General features: G+C 38.2%; 1 protein-coding gene across 1 annotated transcript in view; it reads right to left on the bottom strand.

Moving 5' to 3' along the window:
• LOC110284235 (uncharacterized) overlaps window positions 1-20,154 on the bottom strand; it is a 114,091-nt gene extending 93,937 nt beyond the window's left edge. Inside the window, exons 1-3 of the mRNA XM_085833212.1 lie at window positions 20,097-20,154; window positions 14,934-17,249; window positions 8,981-9,172 (exon numbers count right to left, since the gene is read on the bottom strand). Of these exons, the coding sequence (XP_085689338.1) occupies window positions 8,981-9,172; window positions 14,934-17,249; window positions 20,097-20,154 (2,566 nt within the window). The remainder of the gene's footprint in view (window positions 1-8,980; window positions 9,173-14,933; window positions 17,250-20,096) is intronic.
• Window positions 20,155-20,952: the final 798 nt, after the last annotated feature.

Below are 20,952 nucleotides of genomic sequence, written 5' to 3'. Positions count from 1 at the left end.
TCATGCATGTATGCTTATACACCATGGGCATGTCTGGTACCCACAGAGGTCAGAAGAGGGTAGTGGATCCCAGGGGAGTTTTAGATGGTTGTGAATCATCTTGTAGGTCCTGGGAACTAAACCTGGATCCCTGTGATAGCTCCTGTCCTCTCAGCTGCTCTCCAGTCTGCTTAGCTGTTATAAGGAATTAGAATGAGTTCCCTTGCTTTTCTCACTCCATCCATTGCTTCCTCCTTCCCTCCTCTTTCCTCTCTTCTCTCTCTTCTCTCTCTCTCTCTCTCTTCTACACACACACACATTCCTTCCTTCCTTCCTTCCTTCCTTCCTTCCTTCCTTCCTTCCTTTCTGGCAACTAATATTTACAAAATTCAGTACCATAATATTTTTGTTAGCTGAATGAAACACGGGAGATGCTAAGAGCTATACTCACATGATTAACCCCAAATTCCTACTACATCTGTTTGTGATCCAGGGGCCATTTATGATTATAAAAATCAAAGGCCCATTTTTCAGTCCCTTCCCACTGCCATTACTGGCCTTCAAGTTATTTACCTAGTATACCTTAGTCAGCATTCCCCACAGTCAGATGGATTGATCAACTGTGTCGACACACATAAACATGTCACTCTTAATGTCTTTTCCAGTTATTACGTAGGAAGTCAGAGATGACTGAGATTAACAGAGGGAAAACGCCAGAGGTAATGATGCTCACTAGAGCCATCAGGATTTAGGTCATGTATTAGTAGAATGTCCTGACTCTATAAATGAGAAAAAAATTCAAACTACACATTAAACAATACTAACCCAAGCAGTTAATTACAGGCTGTACTGAAAAGTTTTCTCAAGAAATATAACATGACTTCACTGTGTGTGTGGCATGGATAAACTGAAAGAGAAGTGGCAGACTCTTATTCTTGTATCTAACATGAACCAAATTGTTAGGATAAGTTTTTATTTAAAACCTAATTTACTCCAAAGACAACACTATCATTGTTTAATTAAAAGTATGTTTGGGCATTACCTTTGAATTTACATTAGCATTACTGCCAATCTTGTGTTATTTCAAGTGGACTATTGGTAAATGTTTTAAATATCTTTCCAAATTGAATAAATAATCCCTCATTTTGCTGTGCTTGACAGTTTTCCTTGTATAAATATTCCCACCACAGCCAGCATCAAGCTAACAATCCACTGTCACCGAGCTCTGGTGTAGAGGAACTGCACAGCTGACTTTGTGAACAGCTATGAGCTGGCCCTGGCATACATGTGACTCTTTCTTATTTCAAAAAGCACAAAGCAGACATGAATGTCTAAGACCAGTGATAGGGAAGGATTTGCCATTACAATGAATGAAATAGACCCTTATTAAGAATCTATATCACTGAAGAGCCCAAGGAATGAGGAAGAACCAGACCCATCTCTATGATATTTAAAGGCCAGCAAATTTCTCATTAGACTTGTATTTTAGATGCTATTGAGTAGATGGTTAATTAGTGAGAAGGGTTACGTAGCATATAAAGCAAGAAGAAAGAACTTTGAATGTTTTCACTGTGAAGAATTCATCAATTCTTGAGGATAGAGATAAAGTCAACTTGAAGAGAGTATAGGGAGAGACAACTGGAATAGATGGGTACTTAAGGGGCAATACTGAAACCCAGTGCAGTGGGAACATCCTGGGCCCTATGCTGGTGATGCCAGTGAGAGCTTCTAGTAACTGAGGGTATGAAACTTGAACTGTTCTTCTTCTGTAACCAGGTTAGGGTCCCAGGGGTAGCACTGGGCCGCCAATCCAGCTTCAAAACCTATGTCCTGCCTACAAGATACACTGGTGCTTTGGTGCTTCCTAGCTTGTAGGAGGGGCCAACCAATGACTATCTAACTTTCAGCCCAAGCCACAAGAGGGAGCTCATGCCTCACACTGCCTGGATGGCCAGAATCCAGAAGCTGGTTGGCTCTGAGACCTAGGATAGAACCAAAAAAGACTTATAAAAAAAAAAAAAAAAAAAAAAAGTCAATGAAACAAAAGAATTCCTAATATCATTCAATATCATTCAAAGCATCAGTGCATACTACAATCATCAATAGAGAGGCTTCTTTCAGATATAGAGAGGCTTCTTTTAGATACAGAGAGCACATTCAAATCATTAGGCAGAGCTTAGGTATTCCCACAGAAAACGGTGAGGAAGAATTGTAGGAAACAGAGGAGTAGAGGATAACAGGAGAGCATGACTCATAGAATCAACTATACAGAGCTCATCGGGACTCACAGAGACTGAAGAGATAACCATGGAGTTTACATAGGTCTGTGCAAGACCCTATGTGTACAAGCTATGGTTGTTCAGATTGATGTTTTTGTTAGACTCCTAACAATGGGAGTTGGGGAGACTCTGACTCTTTTGCCTGCTCTTGGGATCCTATTTCTTCTACTGGGTTGCCTTATCCAGTCTTGATATGTGAGTTTATGCCTCGTCTGATTGCATCCTGTGATGCGTTGTTCATGGATCTTCCTGAATAGCCTGCTCTTTTCTGAAGAGAATTGAAGGAGCAATAGATCTGGAGGGGGAGGCAGGGGAACTGGAAGAATGGAGGCAGGGTGACTGCCATTGGGATGTATTGTATTAGAGAATAAATTAAATATATATCACCATATATATTGGAACATCACACAGAATTTATAAAGTTGTATATCTTTTATGTCTACCTTAGATAGAATACCTTTAATTGAAAATTTTTTCATGTGCAGTAGATGCTTTACTATATGTTTCGGCATGGAAATTTTTGTCTCATCTTTTCACAATTGAAAGAAAATTGTTAATCCCTCAGGCTCTTTGCTTTCAGTTTATAAAGATGGATAAGTGCTGGTTACTGTCTTGGTAGACTAATGGATAACTTGATATTTTATACAGGCTGCAGCTACAAAATGCAGATGAATGTTCCTGATGCATGCATACACACACATGCACAAGCAAACAAACAAACAAACAATTTGTTTTAAGGTCCAAGAGAAACCTCAGAAACAAGAAAACAGCTTCTTCTCTAGCTGTTGAGATGCATTGCTGTAGAGGGATGTTGTCGATGGCTTCGAGAAAACACAAGTGTGCTTCTGAGTTTCATAGATAAATAATGGACAAAAAAAAAAGTTATTCTGATTGAGACAACTTAGAACTAGAAAGACAAACAGCATGTATTCACTTATATGTGGATATCAGCTGTTAAGTCAATGATAACAAAACTTCAATCCAGAGCTACAGAGGTTAGGTTTAAAGTAAGAGCCTATGGGGTACAGATATATCTTGTTGAGAAACAGATATAGAATAGATAGTTATGAATGCATGCAGGGTCGGAATAATAGGGTCAAATAGGGAGGAGGCGAGGAGAGAGGGATGAGGGAAAAAATTTAGAGAGAGATAACTAAAAATATATATGTATATGAAGGCAATCTAAATAAAGGTGCATAATTATGGGGGTAACAGAGCCCCAACTGGACAACTCTCGTCACCAAATGAAGTGTCTTGTACCAGAATTGGGTTACATCTAACTGAATTGTTGGCAATAGGGGCACTATGGAAATCCCCAAATAACCTAGACTGTTGCCAAGACTAAACCGTTATTCTCCAGCAACTAACAACAAGGCCTTATGACTGAACACAGCACCTGAACACGAAGCAGTTGGACTGGTGCCTATGTGTTACCCCTATGTTCCAGCATCTTTGTTACAGGAATGTACCTTCCATATTACCAAAAGAGAAACATAAACACTGAGGTAACCATAAAACCTTTGATCTATTCTGCGGTTCTGCCTGGAAGATATGCTAGGGTTATGATGTCACAAAACTTGTGGGAGTAACCAACCAATATCTGATTTGATTAAGGCCCACTCCATGAACAGGAACCCATACCTGATGCTACTTAGCAGACCTAGATCCTGAAACCAGATATCACATGGACCTGAATTAAAACCAAACACACACACACACACAACAGAAGAGCAACAACAGCAATGTCAAAACTGTTGAAATAAAATGACTCCTAATGATATTCTACAATAGATCAGTGCCTTGCTTAATCATCAGCAAAGAAGCTTTCTTCTTCAGAAAATGGGTTGAGAACAAATAGAAGCACAGATAGATACACAGAGAATATAAGACCTTGGAACACACAGCTCTAAATGAATTTCCCTATCAAATCCCATTCCTCAGTGCTTGGGGAACACTGTGGAAGAGAAGGCAGAAAGAACATAGGAGTCAGAGAGGATGGAAGACTGCAAGAAAACAAGGCTCAATAAATCAATACCATCAAAGCTCATATGAGCTCATAGAGACTGAAGCAGATTGTGTAGCATTTGCAGGGGTTTGCACCAGATACTCTGTGTATATGCTATGCCTTCCAGTTTAGTGTTTTTATAGGATTCCTGACTATGCAAATGAGTGTCTGATTTTTGGCTTTTCTTGGGTTCTTTATCTTCTGTTTGTCTTGTCCAACTTTGATGTGTTGATTTTTTTAATCATGTCATATTATATTATATTTTTATTAATATTTCTTAGAAGCCTGTTTTTTCTAATGAGAGACAAAAGGGAATAGATGTGGATGGGAGAGGTGTTATGGAAGAACTGGAAGGAGTTGAGGGAGGGAAAAGAAGTAAAAGAAAGAAAATAGAAGAATATTTCTCATCTGGCCTGAAAAATCCTCCCTCCAAAATCCAAAATCCAAAACAAAACCCACAACACCAGGCATGTGAAGCCCTCCTTTAAGTTGTTGGGTAAGTTTTCCCAAGAGATTCTCAAAATGTTACAGACTATTGCTACTACCCTTGGTTGGCTCCTGGATGTGGAAGGTAAGGCCCTCGTGCTGAAGACCTATGTGTTCAGACACAAGTCCCAGAATTGGAACTGACCTGAACACCTCCTCCAAGACAATGGCTTTCGTGGTATCAGAAAACACAATCTAAGGTTCTAAAGGAGGGATGTCACCAACAATCTTATCTCGATATGATGCCTATGAATCATAACAATGACCTACATGGCGCAATAATTTAAGGGCTCAGTAGTGGCACATATACTTTCCTGGTAACCAGGTCTCAGATCAGAGTTAAGACACTCTCAACAGGAAGGAAACTATGCCTGGTACTGGAACACCCATGACTACTCAGAGGAAGTGAAGTCATAGAAGTTTGAAGACAATGTACAATTATGACTTTACTCAACCTGAATAGTCTCAACTATGTTATAAGTCTTTGTCTTTATTTATAGTCACAGATGAGTGTAGTCGTCACCCTTTATCAAGGAAACTTCTCTTTGCAAAAGATAGGGACTATTACAGAAAACCACAACCAGTCAAAATGTAGAAATGTGGAACCATGTCTCTATACATATATAAGTCACTTTCGTACCTAAAAATGATCAAGGAACACTGCAGAAGTTAGGGAGGAAGATTGTTAAGAGTCAGAAAATCAGGAAGTTTGCTGTGAGATTGCGTCTTCTAGGAATGTCAAAAGCTATACACACCAACGTGACTTCCTAAACATGAGCAGAACAAGAACAATGGCAGACATGCCATAGTGGATGAAGGAGAGTCTAGGAGGCCCCAACGTATCACCAAGAACTGTGGGCAACTGAGGAAGGCTGAGTGGCAGAAACTGTCCTCCTCTAGAGAAGGCTGTTTCATCACAAATGGCCAGTCCCTAAAACATGGACACAAAGAACATTACACAGACTGGGCAACCTGTACTGAGGAATATACATGCATAGACATATGCATATATTCATGTAACAATAATCAATGAAAATATAGGCCATGAATTGGAAAGAGATCAAGGAGGTGTATATCGGTGGATCTAGAGGGAGGAGAAGTGAAAGGAGAAACAATGTGATTATATTATAATCTTAAATAATAAGAGAAGTTATAAAAAATAAAAAATGTTAATAAAACCAAATGAACCAAAACAGCCTATCAATTCTTCAAGAGAATCCAATAGAAGACAATATGTTCCTTTATATTCTTTTTATTTTAAAACTGCTACACCAGTATTCCTGTCACTTCTAAACTGTTCAAACATAACTCTTACCCATTTGAACCAAGATCTCATATTGAAAGATCTTAAACCAAATTTTAAACTCCAATACATTTCAACTTTGTTTCTCTACTGAAGAACATATAAAAGCTATGTTGGTGGGGGCATGTTCCTTATTCTTGTAGGTATAATAATAATAATGCAGGGCTGTCTTATTCATAAGTTCTTTACATCAGCATCAGATAGTAAAGTGGTGGTACACTTTAGGGTTATGGTGTGAAAAAGATGGTTCCCTCTAATGGGTATCTTGCAGATATTAAGAAGATGACTATTTACAAAGTTTGGACAGGCCTTAAAGAAACAAAGCATGGTAGATTTGAATTAATAATAGTGTATGACAAGAAGGAGCAGGTACTATCAGTTCTAAGAACTTAACATGATAGAATGTAGTGTGGTGTGCATCATTGTATAGGACAGTGCCTTTAGAGACATATCCACCCCTTGTCCTCCCACACAGAAAGACCAGGAGCAATATTGTTTAGACCTCATTGCCATCAGCAGTCTCCTGATATTACTACCAACCAAATCTAATAAAAAGCCTGAACACCCCTTGACATAGGCCAAAGGTGAGAAACTCTTGTACTAGCCAAATAGTGAAGGGTAGGAAAGGAATCCAGAAGGACAAATGAAAGGTCTTTTCAGGGATGATTTCAAGAGAATGGAGTAAGTACAGACAACAGCTGCCCATTTTGATAGATTTTTAAACTATTGTTAACAAGCAAGAATGTAATTAGACCCTAATTTCTGCAGGGTTTATATTAGAACACTGGTATGTTCATTTACATATTTTTAAAAGCAGTGTTAGCATCTGAACTTAATGCAATATAAAAGAATAAGGTGTTTCAAAGTCCACATAAATATTAGGAAGAGTTAGTCCTCTCTCCTCTGACTCACTCTGTGTGTGTGTGTGTGTGTGTGTGTGTGTGTGTGTGTGTGTGTGTGTGTGTGTGGTATGTTGTCTGTTTTAAGAGGGTAGATGAATTTTTGAACAAGATAAGAATTGACATTATGCCATGACCTAGACAGCACCTGAAACCTAGATATCATCTGTAAATCTTGATATGAACCCATACCATAGCATATAATATATAGATGCTGCTTTGATACAGACTTATATTGAACATCACTGAGAATGTAGAAAGAGTGAAAAGCCAGGAACTAGAGAGACTCAAGATGTAAACAAGACAGCGATAAATTGGAGAACCACCAGAAACTGCAAGGTAATTTCATGCTTACATTGCTTGCACTTTTAAACCCTCCATGAATCAAGCAGCTGCACTATCTACCCATAATGTGGACATAGAAAATGCTAGAGTCTGAGGACACTGAATGGGATATCAAATTTCCTCGGACAGAGCTTTAAGTCATTTACATCATGGACAGGTTTAAGTCATTGCAATGGAAGAATCATTGTAGTGAATAAATCCTGTTACTAGTAATCGGCACCAACAGTGATGAGGAAGACTTCTGCAACATACTAAGTATTAATAACACACTCCAAAAAAAACATATACAAGATTGCATACTATAAATAGAACTATGGGTAAATAAAGGTGGAACAGAAGGTAGAAGAAAATGAACGTTAGAGCAAATTAGTGAAGCAGCAGGACCAGAACTTTGGGAGTCTAGTAACATATGTGCATTCCAAGGTAGGCATTTCAAGTGTATACAAGCAGCAAGGGAGATTAGAAATATCTAATACAGCAATACATGTGGAATATAAATGATATGATCCCAGTTGTTTTACTTGCTACCCAACACAAAGAAAGACCTGAAAGAATTAGGCACAGACCAAAGGATACAAATAAAAACTTTCAGAACAACAAAAAAATATATATTTAAATTTCACTCTTTATGATCACATGAATATATAAAGTTCCAGGCTGGTAATAACACAGTATTTGATATTTTTATGTTGTGTATAACCTTTCCCCACATATATGGCTTCTTTCAGCCCCTAGTGTTTTGTCAAGCTTCTGTTTTATTATGGCAAAGAAATGACACCATTGCCTAGGGTGACACTGGTGTCAGCCATCAGCTTGTCTACAGGGCAGAGCCCACTATTCTCACTACTATCTTTTCACAAAGACATTTTCTGTAGCACGGCAATGTGCTTTTCTTTGTTTTCTTCCTTTTAAAAAATCAATCATAGTTCACAGAGGTCATGGTATGAGTGCTTTCTCAAAGCACTTTGCTTTTTAAATAATTTTCAAATAGCACATGCCTACTACTTGGACTAGTCTCCTTTAACATCAACTGTTGCAATCTTGGATCCATATTAGTTTTCGTGTCTACAAAATGTAGTAACTCCCCACCCCTCCCCCAGTGCATTATTCCATGTTTTATTTCAGTCAGTTTTCATCAGTGATCATTTATCATCCATTCTCAGAGGCCATTGTTTGTGAAGCTGGGGTCCAATGTTGGTAAGTAACACACTCTTTATAGCCTGAAGAAACTCTTTCACAAAAGCACATATACGTTTTTAAGATTTCATTTCAAAAATGTTAAAATGAGAAAAAAATGTTCTTATATTTATAATCAACTATATTGATCTTATTATTTTACATTATACATTTTATATACAAATGCAGATTAAAAATACAGCACAAATTTAACTCAATAAACAATCCTATAGTTAGCTATTTTAGTGTCTCAAGAGAAAGGAAGGCTTAGCATTATGCTGCAGGTGTGTTTTCTCAAGGTCATCTCCCAAGTTCCTTAAATGGATAATGAAGAATTGACTGTTTCAAAAACCATCTTTCTAAAAACAAACAAACAAAACTTCATATGATGACCATATCACTATGTACATGAACAGCATGTACATCTCAGAGATGAAACAGAAGGAATTTAATAAAGTCAAGGAGCAGCTGTCTTTGTTGTTGCCTAGGAACATGGGTTTCTACTCACCTGAGCCTTCAGTGAAGTTGCTGATGACAGAACTGCCCCCAGCTGAGCTGCATCTCTTGCCATCCTTGAACTGCTGCCTCCGCCTAGCCCACTGCTCTATTGCTTCTTCCTGGGAACCATCACTGGCTCTTCCACCTCTTAGTGCCAATTCCTGGGATAGCTTTCGGGGGTTATTGATCTCCAAATTCTGGTCTAGATGAAACCAGATTAAATATCAAAGTGAGACATCAATTCAAGATAGGATATGAAACATGGTTTTAAAATACAGAACTGTAAAGACTTTTCATTCAGCTCCTTTATGGTCCACTTGCTACGTTGGAGAGGGAAACAGGGATGTAAATTAAGATACAGGTTTATATAGTCCCAAACTACTGCCTTCTGTCATTACAAGCAATGGCTTTTAATTATTAGAAGAAAAATCTTACCAATAAAATATCACAGTGAAATTCAACTGAAAAAATTAAAAAGAAAACCTGAAATACATAAACATAAAACTTAAAACCTAGTGGCAGGGCATGGTGGCACATGCTTTTAATCCCAGCACTCGGGAGGCAGAGGCAGGTGGATTTCTGATTTCGAGGCCAGCCTGGTCTACAAAATGAGTTCCAGGACAGCCAGGGCTACACAGAGAAACCCTGTCTCAAAAAGACCAAATAAATAAATAAATAAAAATTAAAAAAAGAAAACTTAAAACCTAGAAAGTAATTTCATAATTTAAAATTGCTTAAAAATTTTACTTTTTGATACTATACAAAAGGCAAGCAGCATAGATTTGAAAACTTGACTAATTTATTCTGCTCCTAGAAACAAATGAGTTTTTATAATTTCTCTTTTTTTTCAATTTAGAATCTTCTCATATATTCAAACTGGGAGAAAGTACATGGCCTGTGTTAGTTATACTTTGATATATACCTAAGAAGCACTGAATCCCACCAATTATAAATTATAAGTATTTACACTTATTCTATAGCTTGGTGTTGGTAGTCTTAGACTTGCAGAAAATATTGAGGAAATCTTGCCCAAACTCACAGTATATACTTGTGGTAGTTAGGTTTTGCCAACTGTACACCAACTATAGTCACCTGGGAAGAGGGGACATAAATTGAGGAGGTGCCTCCATCAGACTGGACTGTAGCATGTTTCTTGATTGAGGACTGATGTGGGAATGCTCAGCTTCCTGTAGGCATTACCACCCCTATGTTCTTTGGTTGTGTGAGAAAGCAAGCTGAGGGAGCCATGAGAACAAGCCAGCAAGTAGGATTCCTTTATGATGTCAATTGATGATCTTAAATTTGTCTTGAGTTCCTGCCCTGAATTTCTCAATATCCACTGTAACATATAAGCCAAACAACCCTTTACTACCCCAAGTTGATTTTAGACAGTGTTTATTTCAGCAAGGAAGACACAGACTAGGCCAATAATTAAATCACTTCTGCTAATGTGTAGAGATGTCAATTCAACCTATGATTAAATATAAATACTTCCCAAAATTCAAGTTTACTATTTGTATTCCTAGTATACTTCAAATAGATAGATAATTTTGGAGTGGTGTTTTAAATTTAGGTCACAAGAGTCTCCTTTCATGTGTGAGCCTCTTTCTATTTACATGAATATCCAGGGTATGCGTTGTGTTTTCTGTGAATCAGGTAATGTGCTGGGGCCATCTTACAGACACTAAAGCTGCTGGTGGAACTTGTCAAAATATATACTCTCACTTAAGTAGGACAATGTGTTAATTTATGAAACACAAAAGTTTAAGCAAGTGTTATTGCTTGAACACATGTCCCTTGAATGATCCTATTTTGGAAATCAAGACCTAATGTAATCATATTGAGATATTGAGACTTAGTAAGTGATGAAATCTTTCCTTCTTTGACCTTATGAACAGGACAATGTCCCACATAATTTCTGAAGAAGACTAGCTTGGCCATGTTTCCCTTTGTCTTCCACAGCATACATATTGGAAGAGGAGATCACCATATAAGAAAGAAAGCACACCACCGCACTAAACATCGATTCTTTCACCCTGACTTTTCCAGCTTCCCCATATTTGTTCTTTGAAAAGTATCTCACTACCAAATTTTGCCATGTCACTGCGTGACTGGATGGGCACCTTAAGGGTGGATGTGAAGTATTCTCCTTGGGTGTATGGGGGATCCAGGAAGTGTGGGAGAAGACGGGGAACTGGAGACACACTGGACCAGAACTGGGACAGGCTGTGCCTTTTTTGTTGTTGTTGTTAGGAAGCACATGCATGGAAAATCCCAGGTTAACCATAAGTCATTTTATTGGAAGGTATCGTGATTCAGTAAATCTCCAACCCAAATATGCCCTGGCAATGAAAACAGAACTCAATTAATATGAATACATGCTGTACACCTAGATTGGGCAGACCTACTGCTACACTACCATCTTCCACATCTATGAGACCCCTTAGAACTAGAGGTTTCTCCAGGCCCTGTCCTTCTGCTCTGCTTTTCTTCTTCTTCCTCCTCCTCTGCATCCTCTCCCTCTCCCATTTTCTCCTTCTCTCTCCCAACCTTCTGCTCCACCTTCCCTCTCTCTGCCCAATCACCAGCTCTCCTTTATTTGACAAATTAAGGTGGGAAGCAGGTTTACAGAAAAATCACCTGAGTGCTGACTCATTTCTTGTTCTCAGCCCCTCACAGGAGAATGGAATTAACATCAAATATAATTAGCCCTAGGGCTATCCACAACACTATCACAATAGCTGTCATTTTGTACAGGAGAATAGATGGATTTCATTCATCTTTCTGTTCCTAGCTATCCTAGCTATTGATTAAAAGCTTGGGGTCTCAAATGTCCTCAAATCTTTGCAAGTTCTCTTAGAATCACTTGCTTCTTCTTCTTCTTCTTCTTCTTCTTCTTCTTCTTCTTCTTCTTCTTCTTCTTCTTCTTCTTCTTCTTCTTCTTCTTCTTCTTTTTAGAGCTACAGGGAAGCAAACTATTGTACATACTGTATGCAAATTTTGTGCCATGTTATATATAAATCACTGTTTAATCATGAATATGTCTATACCATATGAAATATTATGGAATTCTTATTGTCTGTCATTTTCTCAGGCCAACCTGGTTTTAGTTCTATCTTTAATTTTTTTATAATGTAGATTTTCTGGTTCATTGGCACAGATAGTATGTACAGATTTCAGCTAATTTTTAGCTGAAGAAATCCTACTCAAAGAGACTATAACTTATCTGGTAAAGAACTTAAATTTTTTATTCTTAAAGGGGTAAGACTCATACCCTTTCCTTTCTATTGAACTCTTAGTTTCTGACACACCCAGCCTTATATCAAGGCTTCTTGTGCATGTCTATGCATGTACACAGACTTCGAGTGGCATATCTTTTTTTGTGTGTTTACAAAGATTTTTTTTTTAAACTTTTGGTGAAACAACCCAAGTTCTTCAAAGCACTTTCTACCCTGAAAAGTGCAATTTTGGCCTGAGATGGCAGGACCATAGTATTAATAAAGTATCAAAGGACTTGTAGCTCAAGGAAAACCAAACTTATGAAAACATTCATACATTTAACTAGTATTTCTGTAGCTATCTTATTTCTGAACTGCTATATGAAACTTGGGGTCTCAAATGTCCTCAAATCTTTGCAAGTTCTCTTAGAATCACTTGCTTCTTCTTCTTCTTCTTCTTCTTCTTCTTCTTCTTCTTCTTCTTCTTCTTCTTTTTTTTAGAGCTACAGGGAAGCAAACTATTGTACATACTGTATGCAAATTTTGTGCCATGTTATATATAAATCACTGTTTAATCATGAATATGTCTATACCATATGAAATATTATGAATATATTTCATATATTATGAAATATATTTCTGAACTTTCTATATGAAAGAGCAAGGGTATGGTATGAGGATATTACACAGAGCAACCTGATATGACTTCCCTGAATGCAACCAACAAATACTCAGGGTCTTTACATTAAAGGGAAGGCACCGTAAAATGCTGTAGGTACATACTGATTAGAAAATTAAAAAAAAAAAACCTTCATGAAATATACAGTTTAGTTGATAAAGAGACTATAAACAATTAAATATACAGAATATTGAAACAAAAAAATATTACATATGAGAATATAATTTGGAAAAGGGATGAACTTGGGATGGAACAAGAACAGCTCAGACTGCAATTGGAAATTTGGTTTCTGAGTTCTTATTGTGATTATTATGTGAAGAAAATCACAGAAGGAGATTTTCACAGGAGAAGCATAGCCCTGTTATCATCAAGGGGCATGAAGAGAGAGGTTTGGGGGGTGAAGTTGTAAGGGGAGGGGGGCTGTGATCAAAATGTAATGTGAATAAATACATAAACTAATGAAAAAATAATGACCCTGTGGGTATATGGAGAAAGACTGGTTTAAATTGCAGAAGCAGTCTATGGTAAGGGCCCAAGGAAGCATGGAGTACAGAAGGTTCTAGAATTTCAAACAGACAAACTGTGCCTGGAACAGATATATCAAGGGGAGAAGTAAAAGATTGCAGGAACAGATTTTTGCTGAAATGTAGGGAATTTTGGTTGTTTACCAAGTGGGGACAGTTTCAGTTTATTGAGAGTAATCTCATTTGTGGTTGGATTCTTATTTGGATTTTTAACTGTGTTGCGAGAGGCAGTATATGGAGCAGCACACTTCTGGGAATAAGGAAGACAGCTTGAGAGGGATATTCATTGAGGTGAGCACATGTCCCCTCTGGGAAGACTAAGTGCTCATGCTATAGGTTCCCTTGCAGTTCTAAATAACTATGCACTGACACAAATCTTGGAATTGATGGGAATGGCCTGGTATCTGGAGCTACACAGGTCCTGGCAAGCAGCCACTGGAATCAGCAGGTTTTGCATTAGGGGTTTTCCTACAATGGAGGGAATTGTACAACTTTTACGTCTTTTTTTAGATGATTCACTTTTCATAAATCATATTTCACATTTTATGGCAACACTTATGCAATAGATTACGCTTCTTGTATTTTACTTCTACTCTTCAATTCTTAAAAACTTTGGAGTAAATACTTTTGCCCCTGCTTTCAAATTCTTTCATTAAAAGAGAGAATATGGAGAATATGAGAAGAGGAAAGATGGTGTCTCTCATAAGTTTATTCATTCTCAATCTCATTTTTGAGCACATTAGTTATGCTATCTGCAATTTGGAAGACTGTCTTAATTTATACTATCGAATAGTGCTAACATTAACTATTAAATAATTTGGACTCACCGAGAAACACAAGGATCTTTTATGAAGGGACAAAAAAAACGATGTTTTGCTGTTCCAAGATTGAAACCAGACAGACAGCATTATGTACTTAGGAAAAAGCTTCCATCGTAGCCCTTCCGGAGGGCTCAAGAGCACCTGGGTTGTATCAATTGTTTGAGAAAGACCAGGCAACACTAAACAGAGGTCGGAGGGTAGCTGGAGTTAAAGGTCCTATGGATGGTTCAGTCGGGATTAGTTAAGGGTGTCTCTGGTTTTTGTCCTTTGGTTTAATTACTATTCCACATATCCTCCAGAGACATGCAAAACCCTGCCCGTGTAATACCCAGCCTGGTTTTAAAACACATTTTGCTACAAGCATATTCTTCTTACATTGTAAGACCAGAAGATGAGTAGATTATTTAAGAGTGGCACAGACTAAGAGTTTTAAACAAAACTGATTTGCCAATCTATCAGTCTTTTAAAGAGAAAAAAATATTTTCTATTAAGCTGCAGCCATGGTGAATTTTCTATATATGTATGGATAGAGATGGTCTTAGTGTAAAGAAACAGGCTGATAGATTCTTCTTCATATTGGTCTAACTCTAAAATGCTCAACACATCTTGCCAATAAAGAAAAAAAAAATCTCAAGCAGTAAAGATGACTTCACCCGATTCTGTTTAAATCTCCTACATATCACAGTAATAAATTCTAAATATTCTGCACAGCCCATTGTACCTTTTAGAGCCTTCTGCTTCTGAGGTGACAACAGTATGTCCACAGGGTGGCAGGGAACTTCTGTGGGGTACCTTTGGTTCCCACTTTCCTCACAGTACACTCTTGATGTTTGGCACTCTGCTGGCTCCTGTTGGAAGTTGTTCAGTCCACAGGTTTTGTGGTCTCTGTTACTGTCTGGATCGTCATCGCTGGCTAGTGTCTTATCAATAAGAAACAGCTTTTCTGTAGTGTGTCCTACAGAGGTGGACTCAGAGGAATTTTGCAGAAAGTCCATTTGAGAACAGATTTCATTTTGATTCTCTCTAGTTAAGTCTTCAAAATTTCTGTGGCACATATTCTTTACCACTGGTAGTGCCTGGCTTGTGTCATCTCCAACATTTTCCAGATAGCTGGTCGACTCTCTAGGGTTTCTTATTGCCATGGGAGAGTTAGAATCAACTGTGCTTTCTTTGTACTTTTGAGTAGCGAGGCTCTGCTCTAACTCATCAGTTATGGAGGTCATGACTGGCACTTCCATTCTGCTGAGGCCTGCCCTCTCTGCATGATTTGCATGGTCCTCTGTTTGATCCCATTCCACAGAGCTGTGAATATTGCCCTGAAGTGGGCTCTTCGGAACTAGAATGCTGCAGGATGCAATCCTGACAGCTGGACTCTGTGGGTCCTTCCTTTCTAATGGTTGTAGGTTAGAAGAGGAGTCGCTATGTAAAATAGCCTTGTTAATAACTCTGTAATGTACTTTCTCTTGCTCTGTCTCAACCCCAATATATTGACTAAAGGAAAATGTGTTCCCAGTAGTCTCTACAGGTTCTGAACATCTGCTGACCCCGTGGGATGGACTGAGTAAAGGAGAAGGTTTTGTAGCCTGTTCACCGACAGGAAACAATAGGGAATTTGAGCTCTCATGTCCTTCTCCTGGTAGAGTTTCCTCACCTCTGCAGCCCATGTTGTCTGCTTTTGCTCCCAAGAGTTGCAAGGTTAGAAAAGACAAAGGAGAAAACTCAGAGCCTGAGGCATCTTGAATGGGAATTATGCTATTCACGGCACTTAGGGGACCATTGGTTCCTGTTGTGCATGGCTGTACTTGGGAATCTGGGGTGATATTTTCCCTGACATCAGAACTGTTTTTTCTCTCTTCATCCACATCCCTAGAATCCTCCAAAGACATTTTACTTAAATCCACATTATTTAAACTTGTGGTCCTTAAGGTTTCAGATGAGGTAGGAAGGCAAGTGTCAGCTGTGAAGCAATGCTGCTCTAGGGGCTTGTCTTGAGTAATTTGTAAGACCTTCTGCTGAGAGGTAGCAGAATCTCCCTCTTCAGAGTCATCTGGGGCTGAAGGCAGTGTGTTGAGTTTCTCTTTCTCTCTCCTGGGAGGTGAGCTTAGAGAAACCACAATTGTGTCTGAATTCTCTTTCTGGACAGTATTAACACTACAGGGAGCATCAGGAAAAGCATCTGAACTCTGGTGCTGATTTTCAAGCCTCTGACTTTCAGGGTGATTTATGCCAGGCTGTGAAGCAGACTCACAGGGTTCATTCGTGGTGTGTTTCAAGGAGCCTCTTCTATGTTTTGTCAATTTTCCTATGCTTTTAGGATGACATATACTGATGAATGTATTCTGTTTTTTACTTATGTATTCAACCATAATTTCTTGTCCTACAATGCTTATGTTCATTGAAGGTACCTCACTTCTAGAAATCTCTCTTCTGTATGTAGATGGAACCCTATGTTTAAATTCTTCTGCCAGTACAGTCCTGTGTTTAGAGAAGTGACCCCGAGATTTGGAGCCTCTCCATACTTGCTGGACAGAATATTGTTGGTGACATGTTGGACATCTCCTTTTTGTGAGGAACTGTGCTCCCGTTTTACAGAAAATGTTTTTTGTGGTTTCCACGTGTACATTGAAAGCACCGCACTTGATTTCTCTAATAAATTTGCCTTTGGTTGGCTTTAAGACTTCTACAGTGTTTGGGAAATCCTCTGTTGTAATTTCCCCTGGAAATGATTTTTCACAGTCATTAAACATGGCCACTGGTAAGACTTCCTCTAGCTGAGGAGAGATGGCCGGAGGAGGGTAGCCATTCTCCATACTCTTGTGTACGGTGCTGTCAGATGGAGCTTCTTTCTCATTTTTGACAAGAAAAGAGGAATTCTGTTTTCCATTTATAGAAGCAGTTATATTCTCATCTCCATTTTCCTTCAATTTCCCTAATGTCCTAGTCGGATGAAACACAGTCTCAGAAGTGTGTCCCTTGATGTCCTCTTCTAAATCTTTTACATTTTGGGGGTATGCTTGACCAGATGTCTGAGATGTACCTAAAAACAAAGGAGAGAAGAAAGAGAAATGTTTTATGTCCACTTAAAGAACAGATGTTCCAAATCACAGGCTGAATATAGGAATATCATCTGTGACTATTTTGAGTAATAGTTTCCATTGATTTCCATGAAAGTTCTGTCCAAATAAATGTCTTATTTTATATGAATTATCCTAGGGTGCAGAATAACCTGGTAGTTTAGAAAATAAACTTTAGACAACTTCTTATATTGAGCTAAATTAAAAAGAAATGGATGCAACTAATTTTTAAATGCAACTTCTTGATAAGAAGCTAAGTGACATACCCTGAAAGAATGTAGAACATTCTTCTACAGGCTGTGTCTAACTCCATGTAACGCCAGACTTAAAGATTCTGGGACAGTGGACATAGGAGACCTCAGTATGGCCTGTAGACCGCCTTTAAAATATAGCCCACGGATTCCACTGCCTTAAACTTTGTATAGGGTATCTTCACCAATTCGAATTCCCATGGTATCCAGACAATGTTAACAAATAAAGTAGGCTTGATACCCACATTTATCTCTAGCCAGTAGTTGCTGGGGGTGGGGGTGGAGATCACTTACTATATATTTCACCCATTTCCCAAGAGAGCACTTATAGTCTCTCTCATTACTTTGAAATCACCTTGTTATTGAGGATTGGCCCACATTGTTAAAGCTCTTTCTAAAGTTGGAGGTCAATGCATGAAGACACCATGTACGACCCAAGGATTGTCGAACAGACATCTTGTATTCATCTTATTTTACTATTTACTAAAATTAAATATTTTACTTTTACTTTATGAAGTTTGGTAACATGGATGTGAGGCACCTGCTCTTGTATAAAAATTCTGTGAACAAGATATGTTGTATATCAAATAATATATGAGGAGATTGTTAATGAAAACAGTAGTGACTAGTACTATGGCAATCAATGAAGCAGATGTTCCAACACATAGTTTAAGTATCTTTTGCCCTTATCTATCTATCTATCTATCTATCTATCTATCTATCTATCTATCTATCTATTTAGTGTGTGTATGTATGCATACACATGCTCATGCATGTACACACATACGTGTGTGTGTGTGCAAGTGTGCACCATGACATACATGTAGCAGTCAGAAGACAATTTGAGTGAGTCAGTTTGCTCCAGACATTGAACTCAAGTCACACAATTTGGTGACAAACATACAGAATCATCTTACTGGCTCATCAAAATGGATGTCTTTAAACAATTGATTAAGTTAAAAATTGCTAATAATGTTTTTATAAATTCATTTTAAATGTTACAAAGTTACTTCTTGTCTGGACCAGTGCCCTGGGCAGACCTTGGGCCCTGAACAGACCTTGGGCACAAACTTCGCAGCCAGTCCCACAACACCCAGAGGAAGCTCCACTCCCAGGTGCTCTAAGATGCCCAGGACCACAGGCTCACAAGATTCTAGGGTCCTAGGAGCTTGGTCACACCAGGATCTCAGGGTCCCAGAGGAAATTGACTCCTAGGAGCTCTAAAACACCCAGAGTCTCAGGATCCCAGGATCCCAGAATCACAGGATCACTGAGTCAGCTGAACTCTGAAGAGTTCTGACACAACCAAGATCACAGGAAGGTCAGGCTCCAGTCACATATAGCGAGGGCAGGTAGCACTAGAGATAATCAGATGGTGGGAGGCAAGCATAAGAACAGAAGCAACAGAAACCAAGATTGCTTGGCATCCTCAGAACCCAATCCTCCCACAATAGCAACTCCTAGATACACCATCACACCGGTATAGCAAGATTCGGATCTAAATGTTACAAATTTAAACATAATATACATATATTCATGTAGAATATACATTAGTTGCATGGATCCCTAGACAAAAAAAGTAGGAAAAGTATATTAGAGAACTTGGGAGACTCTAACCACACCCTTTTGCCCCTTTTCAGCCCTGAAGGAAGAGCTACACTCGTCAGGTACTAGGATAATTTCCGTAAGCCTGCTGACAATTGGAGAACTGTCATATGGATGGCACAGAAGAGGAGACAAGGAGAAAAATCACTCTAAAGGCCATTTAAAATCCAGCATGGACACAATAACAGTGTACAGATGGAAAGACTTCCTTCCATAACTAAAGATTATCATTGATTTTTAAAAGACTGTATGCCAAGGCAGTTCAGTATACAGCCCATACTATTTGATATTTTTATGCTTGTAATAACTTTTAGTTGGCGGTAGCAGATAAATTGAGAAAGTTATGTAGCAAGGTGGGAGCTTAATTGACTATGTTGAAATGAGTAAACATTCTATTTAAAAAGTTCTAGCCTACAGTACATCTAAATAATAACTGCTGTGGAAATACATTTACAGTAGTCAAACCCTGTAGGGTTTGAATAAGAATGGTCCAGTAGACTCAGTATGTTTGGATGCTTGTTCATAGGGAGTGACACTATTAGGAAGTATGGCCTTTTTGGAGTAGATGTCACTGGAGGCTGGCTTTGAGGTCTGAAGTACTCAAGCCAGGCCTAGTGGATCACTGTCTCTTCCTGCTGCCTGTGGATCCAGATGTAGAACTCTCAGCTAATTCTCCAATACCATGACTTGCCTGCATGCTACCATAATGTTAATAGACAAAATCTCTCAACTCTAGGTCAGCACCAAGGAGATGTTTTCCCTTATAATAGTTGTGGAGGCCATGGTATCTCTTCACAGCAATACAACCCTAAGACAAAAATCATTAAACTATTCTATAGCATTTCTTAATACATCTCTTCCTTTTTTGTACAGATATTCCTGTGATAATGAACAAAGGACACAAATGTAGTTAATTTGTACATCCCTTCCATCCAACAATTGAACTGGACTTACATACAGTAGTATTCAAGACTTTCCTTTTTCTGTATGCTTTTCTTCTTTTCCCTTTCATTTTTGGGAGCTGTGGATCCTCAGTTAGCTCTACCTTTTGAAAGTACCAAACTTGAAATTATTTTCAGTCAGAATTTAGATTTCACCTAATTACAAATGAGCTCATTTATTAACTTGTCAGCATCATGACTTCCTCTGTAGTATTTTACTTTGACTATATGCTATTGTCCTAAAAATATTTTCTCTTCTTATTTAGTTGTTCTTCAACAATTTATTGGGATAAGCTATACAATATGAAAATTCAAACATATATAACACATACACATATGAATGCACACACATGTATTTAGGTATTTAGGATGAAAATTGTAAGATTACCATTATTTAATGGATTTTCTAAACTTTAATTATTATATTTCACATGCATAGTGTTTTTCAGTATGTATATGCACCACATAAATGCCCAGTGTCTGCAGAGGCCAGCAGAGGTTTTCAGTTCTCTAAGAATTAGAGTTATAGACAGTTATTAGTCACCATGTGGGCGTTGTGAATCAAACAGCATCCTCAACAAGAGGACAACCCATTTTATCAGCCACTGTTTAATTGATTTTTTGTACTCCATTTTTAATACTAATAGAATAATGTAACTTCTGTGATTTTTTTTTCCTAAGTTAAAAGTCATTAAAATTTTAGCCTCATTGAACTAATAGGAGAATGGTTTACCTCCACTACAGTATCGTCTGACATACTATCTTTAAATATTATGAAACTGGAGACACACATTATCAGTGGTGGCAGTTCTTCCTAGAAGACAAAATCCTTTATCTCTGTTGTAAGTCAGTTATATCCCTGTTGATGA

The sequence above is a fragment of the Mus caroli genome, unplaced genomic scaffold (assembly GCF_978045245.1).
Source record: "Mus caroli unplaced genomic scaffold, Mus_caroli_1 scaffold_18, whole genome shotgun sequence".
Taxonomy (NCBI): domain Eukaryota; kingdom Metazoa; phylum Chordata; class Mammalia; order Rodentia; family Muridae; genus Mus; species Mus caroli.
The sequence above is the reverse complement of the archived record's forward strand: the minus strand, read 5'-3'. Positions and strand labels throughout refer to the sequence as shown.